Source organism: Pelodiscus sinensis, chromosome 1 (genome assembly GCF_049634645.1).
Source record: "Pelodiscus sinensis isolate JC-2024 chromosome 1, ASM4963464v1, whole genome shotgun sequence".
Lineage (NCBI taxonomy): Eukaryota > Metazoa > Chordata > Testudines > Trionychidae > Pelodiscus > Pelodiscus sinensis.
The window spans coordinates 185,953,263-185,969,765 of record NC_134711.1 but is presented as its reverse complement, the minus strand read 5'-3'; the positions used below and the strand labels follow the sequence as shown (position 1 = coordinate 185,969,765).

Here is a 16,503-nt window from a genome sequence, read left to right as displayed (position 1 = left end):
TGATTACCTGTCCTCTGGCACGTGGCATGCGCGTGCATTCGGTGCAAGGAGCTCCTCGCCCTCAGAGACAAAGTATGGGCTTTGAAGACCAGGGTGGCTGTACTGGAGGGGCTAAGGGAGGCAGAGAGGTATGTAGACAGGGGTGGCCTGTGCCTATAGGCAAACTAGGCAGCCGCCTAGGGTGCCAAGTTGCATGGGGCACCAAATTCCAAACCCTGCCTCTTCTATTTCCTGTGCCTTACCTGGAGCACGGCTTCCCTGCGGCCAGGAGGGGGGGGGGTAAAGTCCTGGGAGAGGCAGTGTGTGGGAGGGTTTCCCCTGTACCGCGGGGGGGACAGGGGTCGGCCCCGGGGGGAGGAGGAACGCGGGGGGGGGGCCGGCCGCGGGGGGAAGGAGGGTTGGCCCTGGGGGAGGAGGAACGCGGGGGGGGGGGGGGTTTCCCTGTGCCACGGGGGGAGGGGGGGGAGTCGGCCCAGGAGAGGCACTTTCTGGGGGGGTGGGATCTTGGGAGGAGGCAGGTGCAGGGGAATCTCTCCCCCGACTGGCACCCTGTTACCTCTCCCCGGCCCCCAGCTCCCGAACTCCATCCCCTGGCCCCCAGCCCCAGAACTCCAACTCCATGCCCAAACCCCTGGCTCCCAGCCCCCAGCCCCCTGGCCCCCAGCCACAGAACTCCATCCCCAGCCCCCCTCTCCCCAGCACAGAACAAAAACCCTCAGTTGATATCTGCCCTTGGGGTTGGCGGGGGGGGCTGACTGCATGGTTCGCCTAGGGTGCCAGTTGCTGGCAGCTAGTCTAGGGCCACCCCTGTATGTAGATGAGGCTTGCCAGGACACAGTAGAACAGTCCTACCTCCAGTCAGAGAACCTCTGTGCTGTAGAGAAGGGTGAAAGTCTGAGGGAAGAAAACCCAATTGGAACACAAGGAAATTATCCCATAGTTGGGACTCTCCTTCCAGGTGGTGATATGGTATCCTCTCACACTGGAGGCATCCTGTCCATGGGAAGGGAATACCAGTCATTAGGAAAAGACAGATGGTAATAATGGGGGGATTCAATCATTAGAAACATAGATAGCTGAGTTTGTGATGACTGGGAGAACTGCATGGTGACTTGCCTGCCTGGTGTGAAGGCTGGGGATCACTCAAGACATCTATATAGACCTATGTATAGTACTGGGGAATAGACGGTTGTCTTGGCACAGATAGATACCAATGACAAAGGATGAGAAAGAGGTCTTGGAGACCAAATTTAGGCTGCTAGTTAAGAGACAGAAGTCCAAAACCTCCATGGTAGTGTTCCCTGGAATGCTTCCCGTTCCATGCACAGGGCTAGGTACACAGGCAGAACAGCATGGATAAGACAATGGTGTAAGGACAAGGGGTTTAAAAGAACTGGGAAAACTTCTGGGAAAGGGAGAACCTTTACAGGCAGAATGGTCTCCACCTAAAACCAAAATGGAATCAGATTGCTAGCACTTAAAATTAAAAAGGCGTAGAGCAGTTTTTAAACTTAGGGTTGGGGGAAAGCCAACAGGTGGGGAGAAGCACATGGATTAGACAGAGACATCTCTGAGGGGAGGGTCTATTAATAGAGATTATTCCACTGAAGATCACAGCTTCTCTTCAAGAGAACACAGATTCTCCATGTCCTCGTAAAGAGGAGATGATGGAAGACTATAAAATATGGTTAAAATCAGATGAGAAACAACCAAATGAAAAAGAGTTCCATTGATTTACATCATGTAATGGCAGACAGCTAAATAATGACAAGTTTTTAAGGGCTTATATACCAACACGAGAAGTCTAAATAATAAGATGGGTAAACTGTGGGTGGACTCCTCACTTCTGAACTCAATCAATTAATTTTGCCAATCACAAAACTCCCTTTGACTTCAGTGGGGCCAGGTTTTTACTCTAGACTTTACACTGGCAAGGTTTTTCCAGAAAATCATCTGATTTTCCGGGAAAACTTGCCAGCTGTCTACACTGGCCGCTTGAATTTCCGGAAAAGCACTGACGATCTAATGTAAAATCATCAGTGCTTTTCCGGAAAAACTATGCTGCTCCCGTTCGGGCAAAAGTCTTTTTCCGAAAGACTTTTGCCCGAAAGGGCCAGTGTAGACAGCACGGTAGTGTTTTCCACAAAAAAGCCCCGATTGTGAAAATGGCGATCGGGGCTTTTTTGCGGAAAAGTGCTTTTCCGGAAAAGCGTCCTGCCAATCTAGACACACTTTTCCGAAAACGCTTTTAACGGAAAACTTTTCCATTAAAAGCATTTTCTGAAAATCATGCCAGTGTAGACGTAGCCAAACAGTTGAGTCCATAAAGGCTTTGAGAATTAAAAAAAAAAACAAAAAAAAACAGCAATGTGATCAATTAAACAATAACCACCCCTCCGTCAGTTTTAAAATGTGACAACTAAGCCAGATGCATGTCCTGAAACACTAAAGCAACCCACCAGCTCCATTTTGTATTTTTGTGACCCACTCTCTGCTCTGGTCCAGAAACCCTATGTGAAGAGGGGGGCAGGAGGCTGTTGGTGATTCCTGTTCCATGAGCTTGAGCCCTGTTCTTCATTGCAGGCACTGTGACCTGACCATCAGTGTCACAGCACCACTATTTTGGACCAGCTGCCCTAAAGGGCAGAAGTGTATGTTTCCTTAAACCAAGGCCCTCTGATGGGTTAATCCGAGCCTGGACACAGCAATCCATCTAGAATTTTCCCATGAACACACTCATGGTCATAATCCACTATGTGGCAAACACAAAGGATTAACTTCATTACTTTTGCATGAAGATATTTGCCTAAGCAACACAGGAACAACAACAAAAGTCTAAATTCCAAAAAAGATGTTGGCAACTATTCATCTTAATTTCCACCAATACATTATGGAAGAGAAAATACGCATATAGAAGTTGATTACCAATCATTTCCAAATTTGTTTAAAAACTCTAAAAGGACCACCCAGAATCCAATGTATGATGCAAAAATCTCTCCATGTGGAATATAAAATTGGTAAAGGAGCTACACATGGCAGATGCCATGAGCAGAGCAAAAAACAAAATATCCACCACCTAAAAGGAGGTATGCAACTCACCATGAAGCAGGTGTCTACTATGGTGCTACTTATAAAAATCAGCTGATCTCCACACCGCAACACAAAAAATCAGTTGTGTGTAAACTGAAATTAACATTTTTTACAAGATCAGCCTAAAGAAAGAGCATAATTACACCTCGACCTGAGACTATTTTGGAAAAAAGAGTAGTATGTACCACAATATACAGCTATAGGGAAAGGGACCAATTCTTCAAAAAGTGTTGAGAAAATAAATGCTTTGCTGACTAAAATACATACCAGTTATCTCGGTCTAGAAAATGAAAGCAAGGAACAGCAGACATCCTGTTTGGGGCTGAGATTAGAGCTTCTATAATTAATGTGTCAATGCAATGCATATAGAATTACTTCAGACAAGCACAAACAAAAAAGCCAGTCATTAAATCCTATCCTTACCCTGAATGAGCCTTAGAGAAGACCTCTTTGAATTTGACATTAATCTAGTTCCTACTAATGTATCACAACTTTAAATTAAAAGAGCTTTCACAACTAACATGCTCACCAGATAAAGGATAACCATTAAAAAGTTGGCAAATGTGTCAAGCTCCTCCTGCTGGATCTTTTCACATTAGTCTGGTGAGTGTCCAACTGCTTAATCCTACGTGCTTTTAGCTTGCTGGAGCAGGGCAAAGTTTAGGCACCATACTTGGCTTAAGACTCTCCTGCACTCCAGGGGCATACCTTCTGTGTCCAACAGTGGGAACTTCATAGTCCAGTTCCCTAGAAACTGGTGCCATTTCCCCTAATCTTCCCCCAACAGTTCTTGCTCAGCTTAGAATCTAAACAAAGCATGAGCTCCTGGTTTACAGCTTACCTTTTGAGGAGTATGAGCTAAGGGAACCTATGAGACAGAAAGGCTTTGCACAGAATCCTAAAACACTAAACTCTTTACTTAGAAGCATAAGAAATACACAGTACTATGCACCTACATGCATTTCTCTGCCTCAGATTTCCTTCGCCACTCTGGAGCGTTCTTTCGACTTTGATAGAGTCCTCTGGTATGTCTAGTATACTTTTCCTGAAGCTCATGGCTTCTCTTCAGGAACATGAAACCTTCTTTACCCCAGCTAGTTTTCTCTGTCCTTGGTTGGGTCCCACCATTAAACTAGAGCTCCCTGACCCCTCACTTTTCTCTTTTTCTCATCGTCCCCAAACTTCCTGTCCCTCTAAAAGCCTTCAAAATTCCTCACATTTTTGTCACCTTTGTCCTGTTGGGGATTCCCCACTCTCTCCATTTACCCCTCAGTAATTGGGTGGTGGTCATCCTTCCCCATCTGGGTAGGAGGAAGGCCACACCACCTCACTACCTTGTCAGGATCTCAGCCTAGTATTGGGGAAATTAGCAAATTGGTACTAGTGTCCTGACGAAGTGAACAGGGACGGGTTCCCAGATCGGCAACTACCTTCGACTTGTGGAGCAGGTTCTCTCAGAAGTCAGTATGCCCCATCCAAAGGCAGGTCTGAACAGTCAATAGGCTACAGCCATATGGCTCTTTGGCTACAGCATCTGCTCAGACCCCACTCAATCTCTACTCTCTTGCTACAGTGATAAGGCACACCCAGTAGTCATTCAGCTCTGGCGGCAGAATCAGAGTAAGCCCACAGTCAATTAGTCCAAGCCCCTTCAAGCAGAGCCAAAGGAATCTAGGGTTGCCAAATACCTTCACAAAAAATCCCAAACATGGCAGGGGACCAAACTTGTTGAGCAAAAAAAGAAGGAGAAATATGGCTGGTATTTTCTGTTGTTGTTTTTTTTAACCAGACAGTAGAGGAGATTACCGGACTGTCTGGCCAAAAACTGGACACCTGGCAACCCTAGAGGAATCTAGCTGTTAATTAGCTCTTGGCTTTTGCAGCACAGCCAAACAAACCCAGTAGTCATTTAATTCTGTGCTCTCATTGCAGACCAAGAGCAGATCTAAGTAGCCAATCAGCTTTGGACTCTGGTTGCAAAGCCAGAGAAAAAACCCCAGGGATCGGACATCCTAAATTCAGCAGATGACTGATAAACACAGGCCAGTGGGCCTAGCAAGGGGAGGCTGCCACCTCAGGGGAGGGGTACCAAGTGGGGTTGGGGCTCACTGTCCTCCACCAGATCCCAACCCTGAGCCGTAACAGTGGTGTAGTCAGCGGGGGATTCTTGCCATAGCACACCGACCCCACCTCAGGAAGAGCTGCAGCCCAACTATGATCGGCTGCCCTGAGTCACTTCCTCCTCTCCCCTCAGTGTGGACCTGGATCAGCAGGGCACTGTCTGCATCCTCCAGATAGGTGACCAAGGTGACCTTCCAGCAGGTCTGGGGCAGCAGCAAGCTCCGCAGTAGGCAGAACATCTCTGGGCGCAGCAGCAGGGTCAGTTTCCGGAAGCATCTCCATTCCAACTAAGCAGAAGGCCCCGCCCTTTATGCTTCCCTGTTCTGGTGACACACTTCTGGTAGGAGTGAGGCAATCCTGGCTGCACCCACTTATACAGGGAAGGTGTTTCCTCCCCACTGGCTCGAAGGGAGGCCACCGCAGCCCCACTACACCCTGCCTTCAGACAAGCTTCACTCAGCCTCCTTGGTATACCCATTGTTCAGTCCAGAACCTGGTCATTAAAGGTAATAACTTGACTTTACTATAGAACGTTAGATAGATGTTCTATAGCTCTGTCAAAAATGGGGGATTCAACATCCACACAGACGATACAATTTTAATTACTTTCTTGGCAATTTTCATAATACTAAATTCACACAATCCACTAGAATTCATAAGTTGCATGGGCAGTTTTCCCAAATCATCACAGCTGGACATGGAATACATGAGGATAGATGTTGATTTTCAATAGCAGATTTTCAAGAGTTTGTTGAAGGTCGGCCGCTCCATCTGAACTCACACCCCTCTTGCCAAAACAGCCACAGAACAACATGTTGTCTACAAGTTATTCAAAGAGGATAAAATCTCTCAAGGAAATCTAAATATGATGGATACATCGGTCCCTGGAAGTCTACCAAAAGGATTAGTTCCCCCAGAACTATGCAAATAAATGCTCAAACAAAAACCTCACTTCTGACAGAAGTTCAGTTACTCATACCCTGAACAAGTACAAAATGTACAATGATGACTGGAGAAAAGAGAAAGAAAACACTATACTTTGACATAAATACAACACCACTGTCCAGTGAGATAGCTGGGCAGCTAGTCCACCTCAGAATGGACAATTAAGTTGGAAGCCAGTTAGTGTTGTTAGATCTACAGAGATATTGAGAAAACAGACAACCAGAGATACTTGGGAAACCATTGAGATTTACTTAAAATACCTGAGACAGCCCAGAGATCTGTCAATACATGGAGAAAAAACAATGACAGTTTGATTCTTTAAGGAAAAGATGAGTGTACACAAAGACCTCTGTTCATTCTGGTGGAGTCGCTGACAAGACCCCAGGAGTGGCGATTTCACAGACACATGTACAAGCTGTGTCCAACACTAAGCAGAAATGCAACATCCGCAGCCTGGTGCAAGTGTCACGTTATTAATGGCCATGTCCCGAGAAAACCAATCCAACACTTACAGGACTGAAACAAGCTATAACTGATTGATTTAAGTAATTTTAAAAATGTGTCAATATGTATTGAACATGATGAATCTGAAATGTTCTGTTATTTTAAAGTTCAAAATATTTTCATAGGGGATGTAAAAGAGAGGGTAAACAGAAATCATTAGTATGGCAGTAGTTATGCTAATAACATGATGTAATATTAGTAAGTGAGGGGCAATGCTAATTAGTTGAGTATTTGAGCATGCCTACTGTGGACTAGATGTTTCCAATCTGAACTATATGTTTCATATAGGCAAAACACTGTATTGATTTTCTCCTCTGACATGCCTGATTGTTTACTAAACTTTACACTAAACAGTACTGTGCTAGATCAGTACTCAATACTCCGCTATACCTCCACATGCTATAAGAAGTAACACTGGTGATGCAGTAAATGACTCTTTTTGAGTTGGTAATGAAACAGCACCCCAGTTTTATGTTCGGGAAAAATTATCCTCCTAGAGACGCTCTCTCTTCATTAAGACACTAAACCCAAGTCATGACCACTTGTGGTTATTAGAGAAACTGTTGCATTCTTCATAAAAAGAAACGGTATTCCCTCTGGTGTCAAAGCCAAGTCTAACAAAATGCATTTAGACACGTCCTCGTATTTTCTATTGGATAATGTATTCTTCTTCCCTTCCCTCTGAAAATACTGTATAACATAGCTGTAATGTTCTACCTCTGAGGTGGCTTCGTAGCAGAGGTGCATGAAATGATCCTTGTGCAAAGTTTGAATAGAAGTTAAAACTGCAAATGATCCAAGATCCTTTGGGATGAATAATACTAATAAATCTAGAAAAGTTGCTTATTACCTATGCTGCTGCAAGCCAAAATGCCGAGCTATAATATCAGCTTGGTATCCAGTCTGCATTTGTGTACGCTAAACTTTACCAGATAATGTATAAGCTTCACATGTTGAATGCAGCTTTCTTTTTTAGCTTTTCAGCTGCAATTTGATCACATTTCCTGGAAGTACCTTGTAAGAGGTGAGGATGAAGAGGCTGGTGTGCTGTAAGCACTGCTGTCATCTCATCATGGTCAGAAGGATGTATATACTCATAAATGCTATTGCCAGTAAGCTCCACCTGTCAAGAGACATATAAAACATTAGGCAGTACAAATGGCCTTTCTTTTAATAATATAAAGCATTCTTCAGTGACCTACGTATACTACATCTGTATACTGTGAATATAGTCCATTACTCTTACAATGTGTGGTTTTTACTGGACCAAAACCATGTCCCAAATTATACCTATTAAACTGAATCATTCCTCCTTCAGTGGTAACTAACACTTTGGAAGCTTTTGTGGGAATTTCTCGTGCTATTTTGTACACAGGGGAGTTGCTAGTGAAGAAAGCTGGCAAGTGAAAAGATGAGCTAAAGGAGCTATAGAAATGTTAGCTTCCCACAAAGAGAAAAAAGTTCTCCACAAGCTGCATAAGCTATTCTCACAAATATACACTAAAAATTGTTCATATTCCCAGAAACCATCACCTAGGTTCTGTCTGTGTTTGAAATTTAACAGCCAAGCCAGCAAATTAATATATTTCCTGTTGTTGGGTTTTTTTTCAGTAAATACCCTCCAAAAATACAATCCAAACTCATCTTAGGTCCCAGTTCAGTCCCCATTTAATTCAGTGGAGCTATTCCCACTTACATCAGTGAGCACTAGATCCAGCACTTCCTGCTTCAAATAAATGTGCAGAATTAAAAAAGCATAACAGCTCAGCCAGAGGGGTTTTTTTGTTTGTTTTTTTTTGTCTTTCATTTCTTCAATATCATATGCTCCTATTTCTCACCTGCTCTGAACCTCTGTTCACATATGGGTGTGTTTCTGTCATATGTACATAATAAATTTAGAGGCTGGGAGCACCGTTATAAGTGCCATCTGCTGTGTGTCCTTTTTGCTAACTTTATTTGGCACATGTAAAAATGCATCAACAAAAAGTCTCCAGATAGATGTAGTAATGGATTTAAGTAGAGAACCAATACTTTGAGCCTGTGTTTTAAATTAGTGTCAGGCTGCCCAATTGTTCATTGTGGCCTGATGTGCATTGGGCCCCAAAGATCAGAGACAGCTGAGAGGTGAAGTAATTTAACCTATTCTTCTGGGCCAATCCTACTGATTTGCTAAGATGTGTGAGTTGCCTTTTCTTTAGAATAAATGAAGTTGTCTAGCCCACAAAGCAATCTTTTCCTGAAAATGTCTCTCATAGTTCCATTTTCTGCATTATTCATGGAATGTCTCTTCCCAGCACTAGACAAACTAATTCTTTCTAGCCATCTATTGCTTACTGTTCCCCCTCCACCTCTCTCTCCCCTCCCCACCTTCACTTCCCAAAAACCCTGGTATACATTCAATATTCCAGCCAGCTATTTGCACATTCTTTAAACAGAAAAAGTTTTCAGTTGTACAAGGAAAAATGAGACATACCACATTAACTACGTTAGTTCACATAAATCATTGCCCCTACAAGAAAAAATCTGGAACCATTCCTACTCAGGATTATAAGTGGGGACATCAATACCAGTGTATTTTAGCTTTAGCGGCTAGGGAAGAATTGGAAGTAAACAAGAATGAATCTTGCAACTTGTGATTTTTTTCACTCTTTGTAAAAGAAATAAAACAGGCAAAAGTAGCAGAATGATCCATAATATGCCTATTATTGAGATAGGACTATGACTTTCACAAGCACTCTAATATTGCATTTTTAAAGTATTGTGATTTGATTGCTCTAAGCTCAAAAGAGACCAGAACAAGCAAAAAAAAAATCTTATTAGAGAAAGACTGAGTTTGGGTGAATGTTCAAACTGAAATAGGGGAGAGGAAGTATATGGACTTTCCTGTCCCTCTAAGTTTAACCCTCTCTCTGGAACCATCCACTCCAAAAACAGCTTTTATTCTTAGCTCACAAAGATATTTCTGAAGAGCAGGCTTTGTGCCTTTGAAATGAATCAGACTATACCAAATGGAATGTGGTTATAAAAAACATTCATAGGAAGGAAACTGTGAGATCTCTCTCATTCTACCCCCTGTACAAAAGCATTCTTCCTTCTATTTGCCCTGCAAACCTAATTACAAACACCAATTAAGTCAATCCAAAAGATTTGCATCTTTAATTGATCATAACCATAATCTTCACATGGGATCCAATCCTGCAAAACCTAACTCCTGAGAGTAGCTCTTGCTCTTACAAATAATCCTACTGAATTAAATGGAACTACTCACCCAAGCAACTACTAGTCAAGGAAGGATTCTTACATTTGGACCCATAGTCACAATTTTACCTACACTGAGATTCAGATCATATGGCTTACATCTCAAAGTTAACATAGCTAGCTTTTCTGAATATACACCTAGGGATAAATTCTATTCTGTTATGCATGTTTAACCCCAATGAAATCAGTGAAGTTCCGCATATGTAAGTGACAGCAAAATTTGACCTGTTGGGTATTAAATATAAGAAACCTAAAGCCATTTTCAAAAATCTGGGGCTATGTAATAGTCAAATAACCAAAGAGTGCACATTTTGGTTATCTAGTCACTGTCTCCAGGTATGTATATTTTATATGTGCTTTTAAAACATGCAATAAAATACTAACAACTTAAAAATAAATTATATGGTTGAATCCATAAAACTCCTATTGACTCACAAATTTGGCTTATTAAACCAGACCCTGGATGAAGCATTTTAGTATTTGTAAATACAGGCAGTCCCTGGGTTACATGGATCCGACTTACATCGGATCCCTACTTACAAACGGGGTGAGGCAACCCCGCACTAGCTGCTTCCCCCCCCTGCAGACCAGGGAGACACGAAGCTAGCACCCCCCCTCCCCCCCAGCAGACCAGAGAGACGCGAAGCGGCTTTTCTCAGCAGACACCTCATCTTGAGAATAAAGGACTGAGGGAAGTGAGGTGTGGGAGAATAAAACTGAGCTCTGGAGAAATGTTTGGCTAGAGTTTCCCCTACAGTATGTACCAGTTCCGACTTACATACAAATTCAACTTAAGAACAAACCTACAGTCCCTATCTTGTACGTAACCCGGGGACTGCCTGTACCTACTTATTACTGGTTGCATTTGTTTCCTACTAAGAGCTTTTTTTGTGTGCAACTCAGCTGTATATTTTCTTTCTGCCAAGAAATGACTCATAAGAAACGGAGGACTAAATAAATGGATTCTGGAAGATAATCTAGTATATAAAGCAGAATGTTTGTATGCTAATAACTTGGGCACTATAAGAGCTACCGCAACCAAACTTTGCATGGGATAACCTTTCCTCCAGGAGAAGGTTTTAAGGTACTTTTGGCAGTGCGGGGAGAAGTGACTTCCCGGGGGAGGCGGTGGGGATAGTCACTCACTAAGACCGGTGGCAGAGGTGCGAGGGGAGGGGTGGCGCTCCAAGCAGCAGCTGCCCCACTCACCTTTATCAGGCCATTCCACTGCACAGGTGCCTCCTCCCTCCTGTCCGTGATGTCACTTGGCCCGGGCCCCTCCCCTCCAGCAGCAGCTGAGGGTTGCCAAGCGGCGGGCTGGAGCTTGTGGCCACTGCTAGGGGGAGGCTGCAGGTGCAGCAGGGCAAGCCCAGCAGGGAGCCAGCGGCAGCAGCGCTGGGAGCAGCCCGAGGAGAGGGGACCCAGTTGCACAGCTTCCTGGTCGCGTGGCAGGGAGCCCGGCACCTTCTCGCTGCAGCCTGCGGGAAAGGGGAACCCCCAGCGCAGCCCCATGGCACGGCAGGTAGCGGGGCGAAAGTTTCAGGGTGGGCGGTGGGGTTGTTGCTCCCCATACACCTGCAGCCCTGGGTGCGAGCTGGGCTGCCCCGCCCACCCTAGGGCCCATGCTCACTTCCTCCCGCCCCTCACACGGGGCACCCTCAGCAGGACCCCAGCGCCTACCCTGAGCAATGCCAGGTAACTCCAGTTAGTAATTATATATTTTGCCATTAGCATACTTACTGGAAAAAGGCAAAATAAAAACACTAGTAAGTTCAGATGTTTTTGGTTAAATATTTCAAGATTTATCAAAAAATCGAATATGTTTGACTCCCTTGTGGAATCAGATAATTGTTGGAGTTCCAGCCCAGACTTTCAAAACTGCATACTATTATTTTTCACAATTGTTTTCTTTACTTCTGTTTTAAAAGGGTTTTCTCTACAGTCTATAAGTCATGTAAGCACTAACGTATGTACATGTACACACAGATATAAGTTGTATTTAAACTGTATAACCCATATTATATCATCAAGTTTTCAGCTCAAGTCCTCACAGAATTTAATAAGTGATTCTGCTAAAGATTTGACATTACAGTATGGCGCTGCTGCTTAGATACATGGATATACTATTTGCATTTTTTGAACTTTCATATTCAAAATGTTAACACAAGAATAAGTGGATCATAAAGTAAAATGGTAATATGAATTTAAATGGTAACGGGTGATGCATTGTGCCAGCAGTTTTTAAGAGCCGCTTCACCGGGGAATTTGTCCCATTTATCATTCATGGAGTAAAGACATATAGGGCAGATTCTCAGGTAGCGTAAATCAATGTAGCTTCACTGACTTTAATGGGGCTATACTGATTTAAAGCAGATGAGCGTCTGGCCCTCACTATTTACTATTCCTGTTGCAAAAACTGACAAGAATTAAGCTAGGGCTTTTAATAATCATTGCTTCTGACACTTGTATGTACATTGTGTCTAAAAATTTGTATTTGTGGGGAAATACAAGTTAAAAAAAATCTTAATGATACTTTTACAACTGTAAACATTCAGTGTTTGGCTTCCAAAAACCTAATTCAGAAGGGGAGCATCTAGACTACATTCCTCTTTCAAAAGAGGAATGCAAATGAGGGAAAATGAAATTGAATTTAAGGATTGTGGATGATATTCACGCCTGTGCCTAAGGCCAGCATATGTCCTATTCAGAGACCTGAATTAGTGCACAGGTCAGAGGTTGGCAAATACTGGCCTGCAGGCCAGATCTGGCCTGCCAGGGTTAGTCCTGACAGGTTCCCACACTGCTGTATTTATCTGAAATTCTGCAGGTATGGGGGAAGGAAAAAAAAAATCACAGCTTCTGTTGGCCACGGATCACTGGTCCTGGGCAATGGGAGATGCAATCACCCATACCTGCAGAGGTGCAGATAAATGTAGCCATTGCAGCCCACCAGGGGCTAACCCTGGTGAATCGCCGCTGTTTTAGGCTATGTCAGGCGTGGGGAACCTCAGGTCCGGTTGCAACCCCTGGCTTGCCTGGATTGGCCCCTGAGGCTCAGCATTAGGGAGCCCACGCCAGTGCTCCCCCCCCAACCGCCACTCCACCGCAGGGCTGGAGCACACAAAATCTACTAGCCTGGGTCCCCTTAGGCTTTGGTGCATGAGGGAATGTGTGGAGTGTCTTTCTCCTTCTCAGTCAGGGGCTACATCAGTGAGGGTTTTTTTGTTTCTCGCTTGTGTGTGGCCCCCGACTGATTTTTCTGTGGGTCAGCAGTCCCCAACCCAAAAAAGGTTCCCCACCCCTGCAATGATCCACTGCACAGAGATAAAACTGAAATAATGTATTTAAATCTGGCATATTCAACTTCCTTTTTACTCCAATTGATTCTGTAGTTCTGTGATTTCACTGGGAGAGATAAATGCGAGTGCGCACACCACAGTGAAATCTACAACATCCTGAAGACACATCAGTTCTACATTAAAAAAATTAAAACAAACAAATAATCTAAAAGGGAAAGCATCTAAGCAATTAGCAAAGTAACAAACACTACCGCACACAAATGACCACCAACACAAGGGAATGAAGAACACTTCAACAACAGTTGGTGGAGCACCCATTGCTACAGAAGAATTATTTTGCGTAGGTGGCTCAGTTTAACTAGCTATGGTTATGATGGATCTTTTTAATATGTGAGTGAATATAAAGATGCTTTGAGTAAGAGTTCTAAATGGAAAATAGAAAATACAGCTTCTTATTTAGAAAATATTTAAGGAAAAGGCAATACATAAGAGAAATTTAAATATCCATTTAAAATTATGAAAAACACAAATATATGCAACAGCAGACTTGATAAACAAGTGGTTTACATTAAAAATTCTCCTTGTACATGTTCAAAAATTCAGTAGAAAAAGAAAATGTCCCCCGCTCCTTAGAGTCCCCACCACCATACCCAGTGCAAGCCTCCTTTTTCCACAGCGCCCTGCACCCAACCCCCCAAACCCTCCCCAGTCCCCAATATTAGCCCAATCCCCAGTGCCCGCCTTGCCCCTGTAGCCTCCTCACTACTAACCCCACCACTCAGAACCTCCCAGTGTCAGCCCCCATACCTCTTAGAGTCCCCCACTTCCTAGAGCCCCCCAGTAATAGCCCTGCCCCCAAAACCCCCAGTTTAACATCACCCTCAGAGACCCCCCCCCGTGCCAGCTCCCCATCTCTTAGAGCCCCCCGCCCCCAAAGCCCTCTAGCACTGACCCCACCCTGGAGTCCCCAGTGCCTGCTCTGCCCCCCAACACCTGGCCCTGTGCAGCCTCCCATCTGCCTGCTGAGCAAACCACGGCGTCCTGGAGGAGACCCCGCCCCTGCCCGGAGCTGGTTGGCTGAGAGGCAGGGAAGGACACACCTCTCCCAACAGCCACTGCAGGAAGGTGCATCCCAGCCCCCAGAGCCACTATGGCCCGACAGTCAGCAGTTTGCGGCCTGGCACTTGGGAATTGCTGCTCTAGATAAGGCTGAAAGGGACCATCATGGTCATCTAGTCATTTAGACTGACCTCCCGCACAGGGCAGGCCACAGAACCACGCCCCTGTGCTCCTGTAATAGACTCTCTTGATATCAGCAGTTCTTAGCATCACACATAACCCAAATGGTATGGACTGGAAAGCTCAATGTTTTTCCCCTGAGATGTACAGCATTACCACACAGGCAGTAAATTTGAGTTCCAGGCTCAAGCTCAGAACCTGGCTTGTTTTTGCAAAAACATTTACTAACCTTCTTAAAGGTAACAAAGTAAAAATGTAATTGACAAGAAAAGATACAGGTAAGAATCACTGCAGCTGTAAGTAAATGGCTTTACTAAAATGACAGACAAGTTTAATTCAGAACAAAATTGAAGCTTAAGACTGCACTGCAAAAAACTAAACCTAGTACATGGAGCCAGATATTACAATTGCCTGCAATTGAACATCAGTATTTAACAGATGGACAGAAAGTTACTCGTACCTGGGATAAGCCGAGATGAACAGATGCAGTTTCAGAGATATACATAATTTTGCCGTCAGATGCTACCACAAAAACAAATCCATCTAATGTCTGTAAGAAAAAAATATTTTGGATTAAAAAAAAATATCTATCCATTTAGACTGATAATTTAGAATAAAGATTTTTAAAGTGTTCCCCCTCCTGGGCAGAAAATATATTATTAAAAATAAATATTTAACCATACTGTCTCTGCAAAAAGTACTAATTAGGGAAGTGAAAGTGTAAATGTGTAAACAATTAACCGATAAGCCTGGGCTAAGGTTACCAGATGGGTTTCAAAAAAATACCAGACACACATGATCTTAGAACGGGATGGGGGCGGGACCAGCCAGGAGGGGAGTGGGCTGGCCAGGAAGAAGTTGGGGAAAACGGAGCTGGTCGGGGGAGGGTAGAGGGGAAGGGAGCGGCCGGCGGGGAGCAAGGCTGGTCTGGAGGGGATCGGGGGAGCGGAGCTGACCGGGGGAGATCGGGCGTGGCGGAGGCAGCGGTGGGGATCAGGCCAGCGGGGAGCAGGGCTGGCCGGGAGGACGTTGGGGGGAGCGGAGCTGGCCGGAGGGAACCGGCTGGCAGGGAGCGGGGCTGGCCCGGGCGCACGCAGATCCTGGGGTGTTACCCATCCCGTGCACGGTCCCAGTAGGGCGCATAGGCGAGTCCAGCCCCAGGGATTCCATCCCACCCCCACCACGCTCCTTTCTACTGCATAGTTACGTACTGCCTGGTGGGTAGACATGCTCATGCAGTGAGAGTGTATCTACCAGCCAGGCAGTACTCAACTATGTACTGATACTCACGATAATAATAATAAAACTTAATTAATTAGAAAATACAGGACATTTATATGTCTGGTATTTTCTCAATTTGTTTCCCAGACAGAAAGCTCAAATACCAGACTGTCTGGTTCAAAACTGGACACTTGGCAACCCTGCCCTGGGCTTATTGGTTAATGTTCACTGTTATACGCAGGCTCCCCACTCCTGGGGAGCTAGCTGCCACCCCAGGCTGCTGCTTCCATATCAGAGGCAGCAGCGCAAGGGTAGCAGCCAACTCTCCGGGGCAGAGCTGCAGGGGGAACTGCTGCTTTTAAGCTAGCTCCCAGCATGCACTGGCTTCCGCCTCACACTGCGATTGCAGGTAACCATGTAATAAGCTGGTTATCCAATTACCCACTTTTTAACTAATCACACATAAATTTGTGAAATCTACTTCACAGACTGGCTAACCTTGTGAGGAGGGCTTTAAACTAGGTTCGACGGGGACAGGTGAGCAAAGCCCACAGGTAAGTGCTGAATGTGTGGGACTGGGAGATGGGTTGGAAATGGGGGGGACTACGGCCTATAATGGCAAGGAGAAAGGAGGGTCAGGGCACAACAGGGAGGCAAGATCAAATCAGTATCTTAGATGCCTATATACAAATGCGAGAAGTATGGGTAATAAGCAGGAAGAACTGGAATTGCTAACAAATAAATACAACTATGATATCATTGGTATTACAGAAACCTGGTGGGATGGGACGCATGATTGGAATGTTGGCATGGAAGGGTACGGCTT

General features: G+C 44.7%; 1 protein-coding gene across 4 annotated transcripts in view; it reads right to left on the bottom strand.

The window, feature by feature from the left end:
- Positions 1 to 16,503, bottom strand: part of SIM2 (SIM bHLH transcription factor 2) — an 83,319-nt gene that overhangs the window by 47,279 nt on the left and 19,537 nt on the right. For all 4 annotated transcript variants that reach the window (XM_006125990.4, XM_075911781.1, XM_075911773.1 and 1 more), the window contains exons 3-4: positions 14,917 to 15,006; positions 7,675 to 7,783 (exon numbers count right to left, since the gene is read on the bottom strand). In XM_006125990.4, coding sequence (XP_006126052.2) covers positions 7,675 to 7,783; positions 14,917 to 15,006 — 199 coding nt within the window. The remainder of the gene's footprint in view (positions 1 to 7,674; positions 7,784 to 14,916; positions 15,007 to 16,503) is intronic.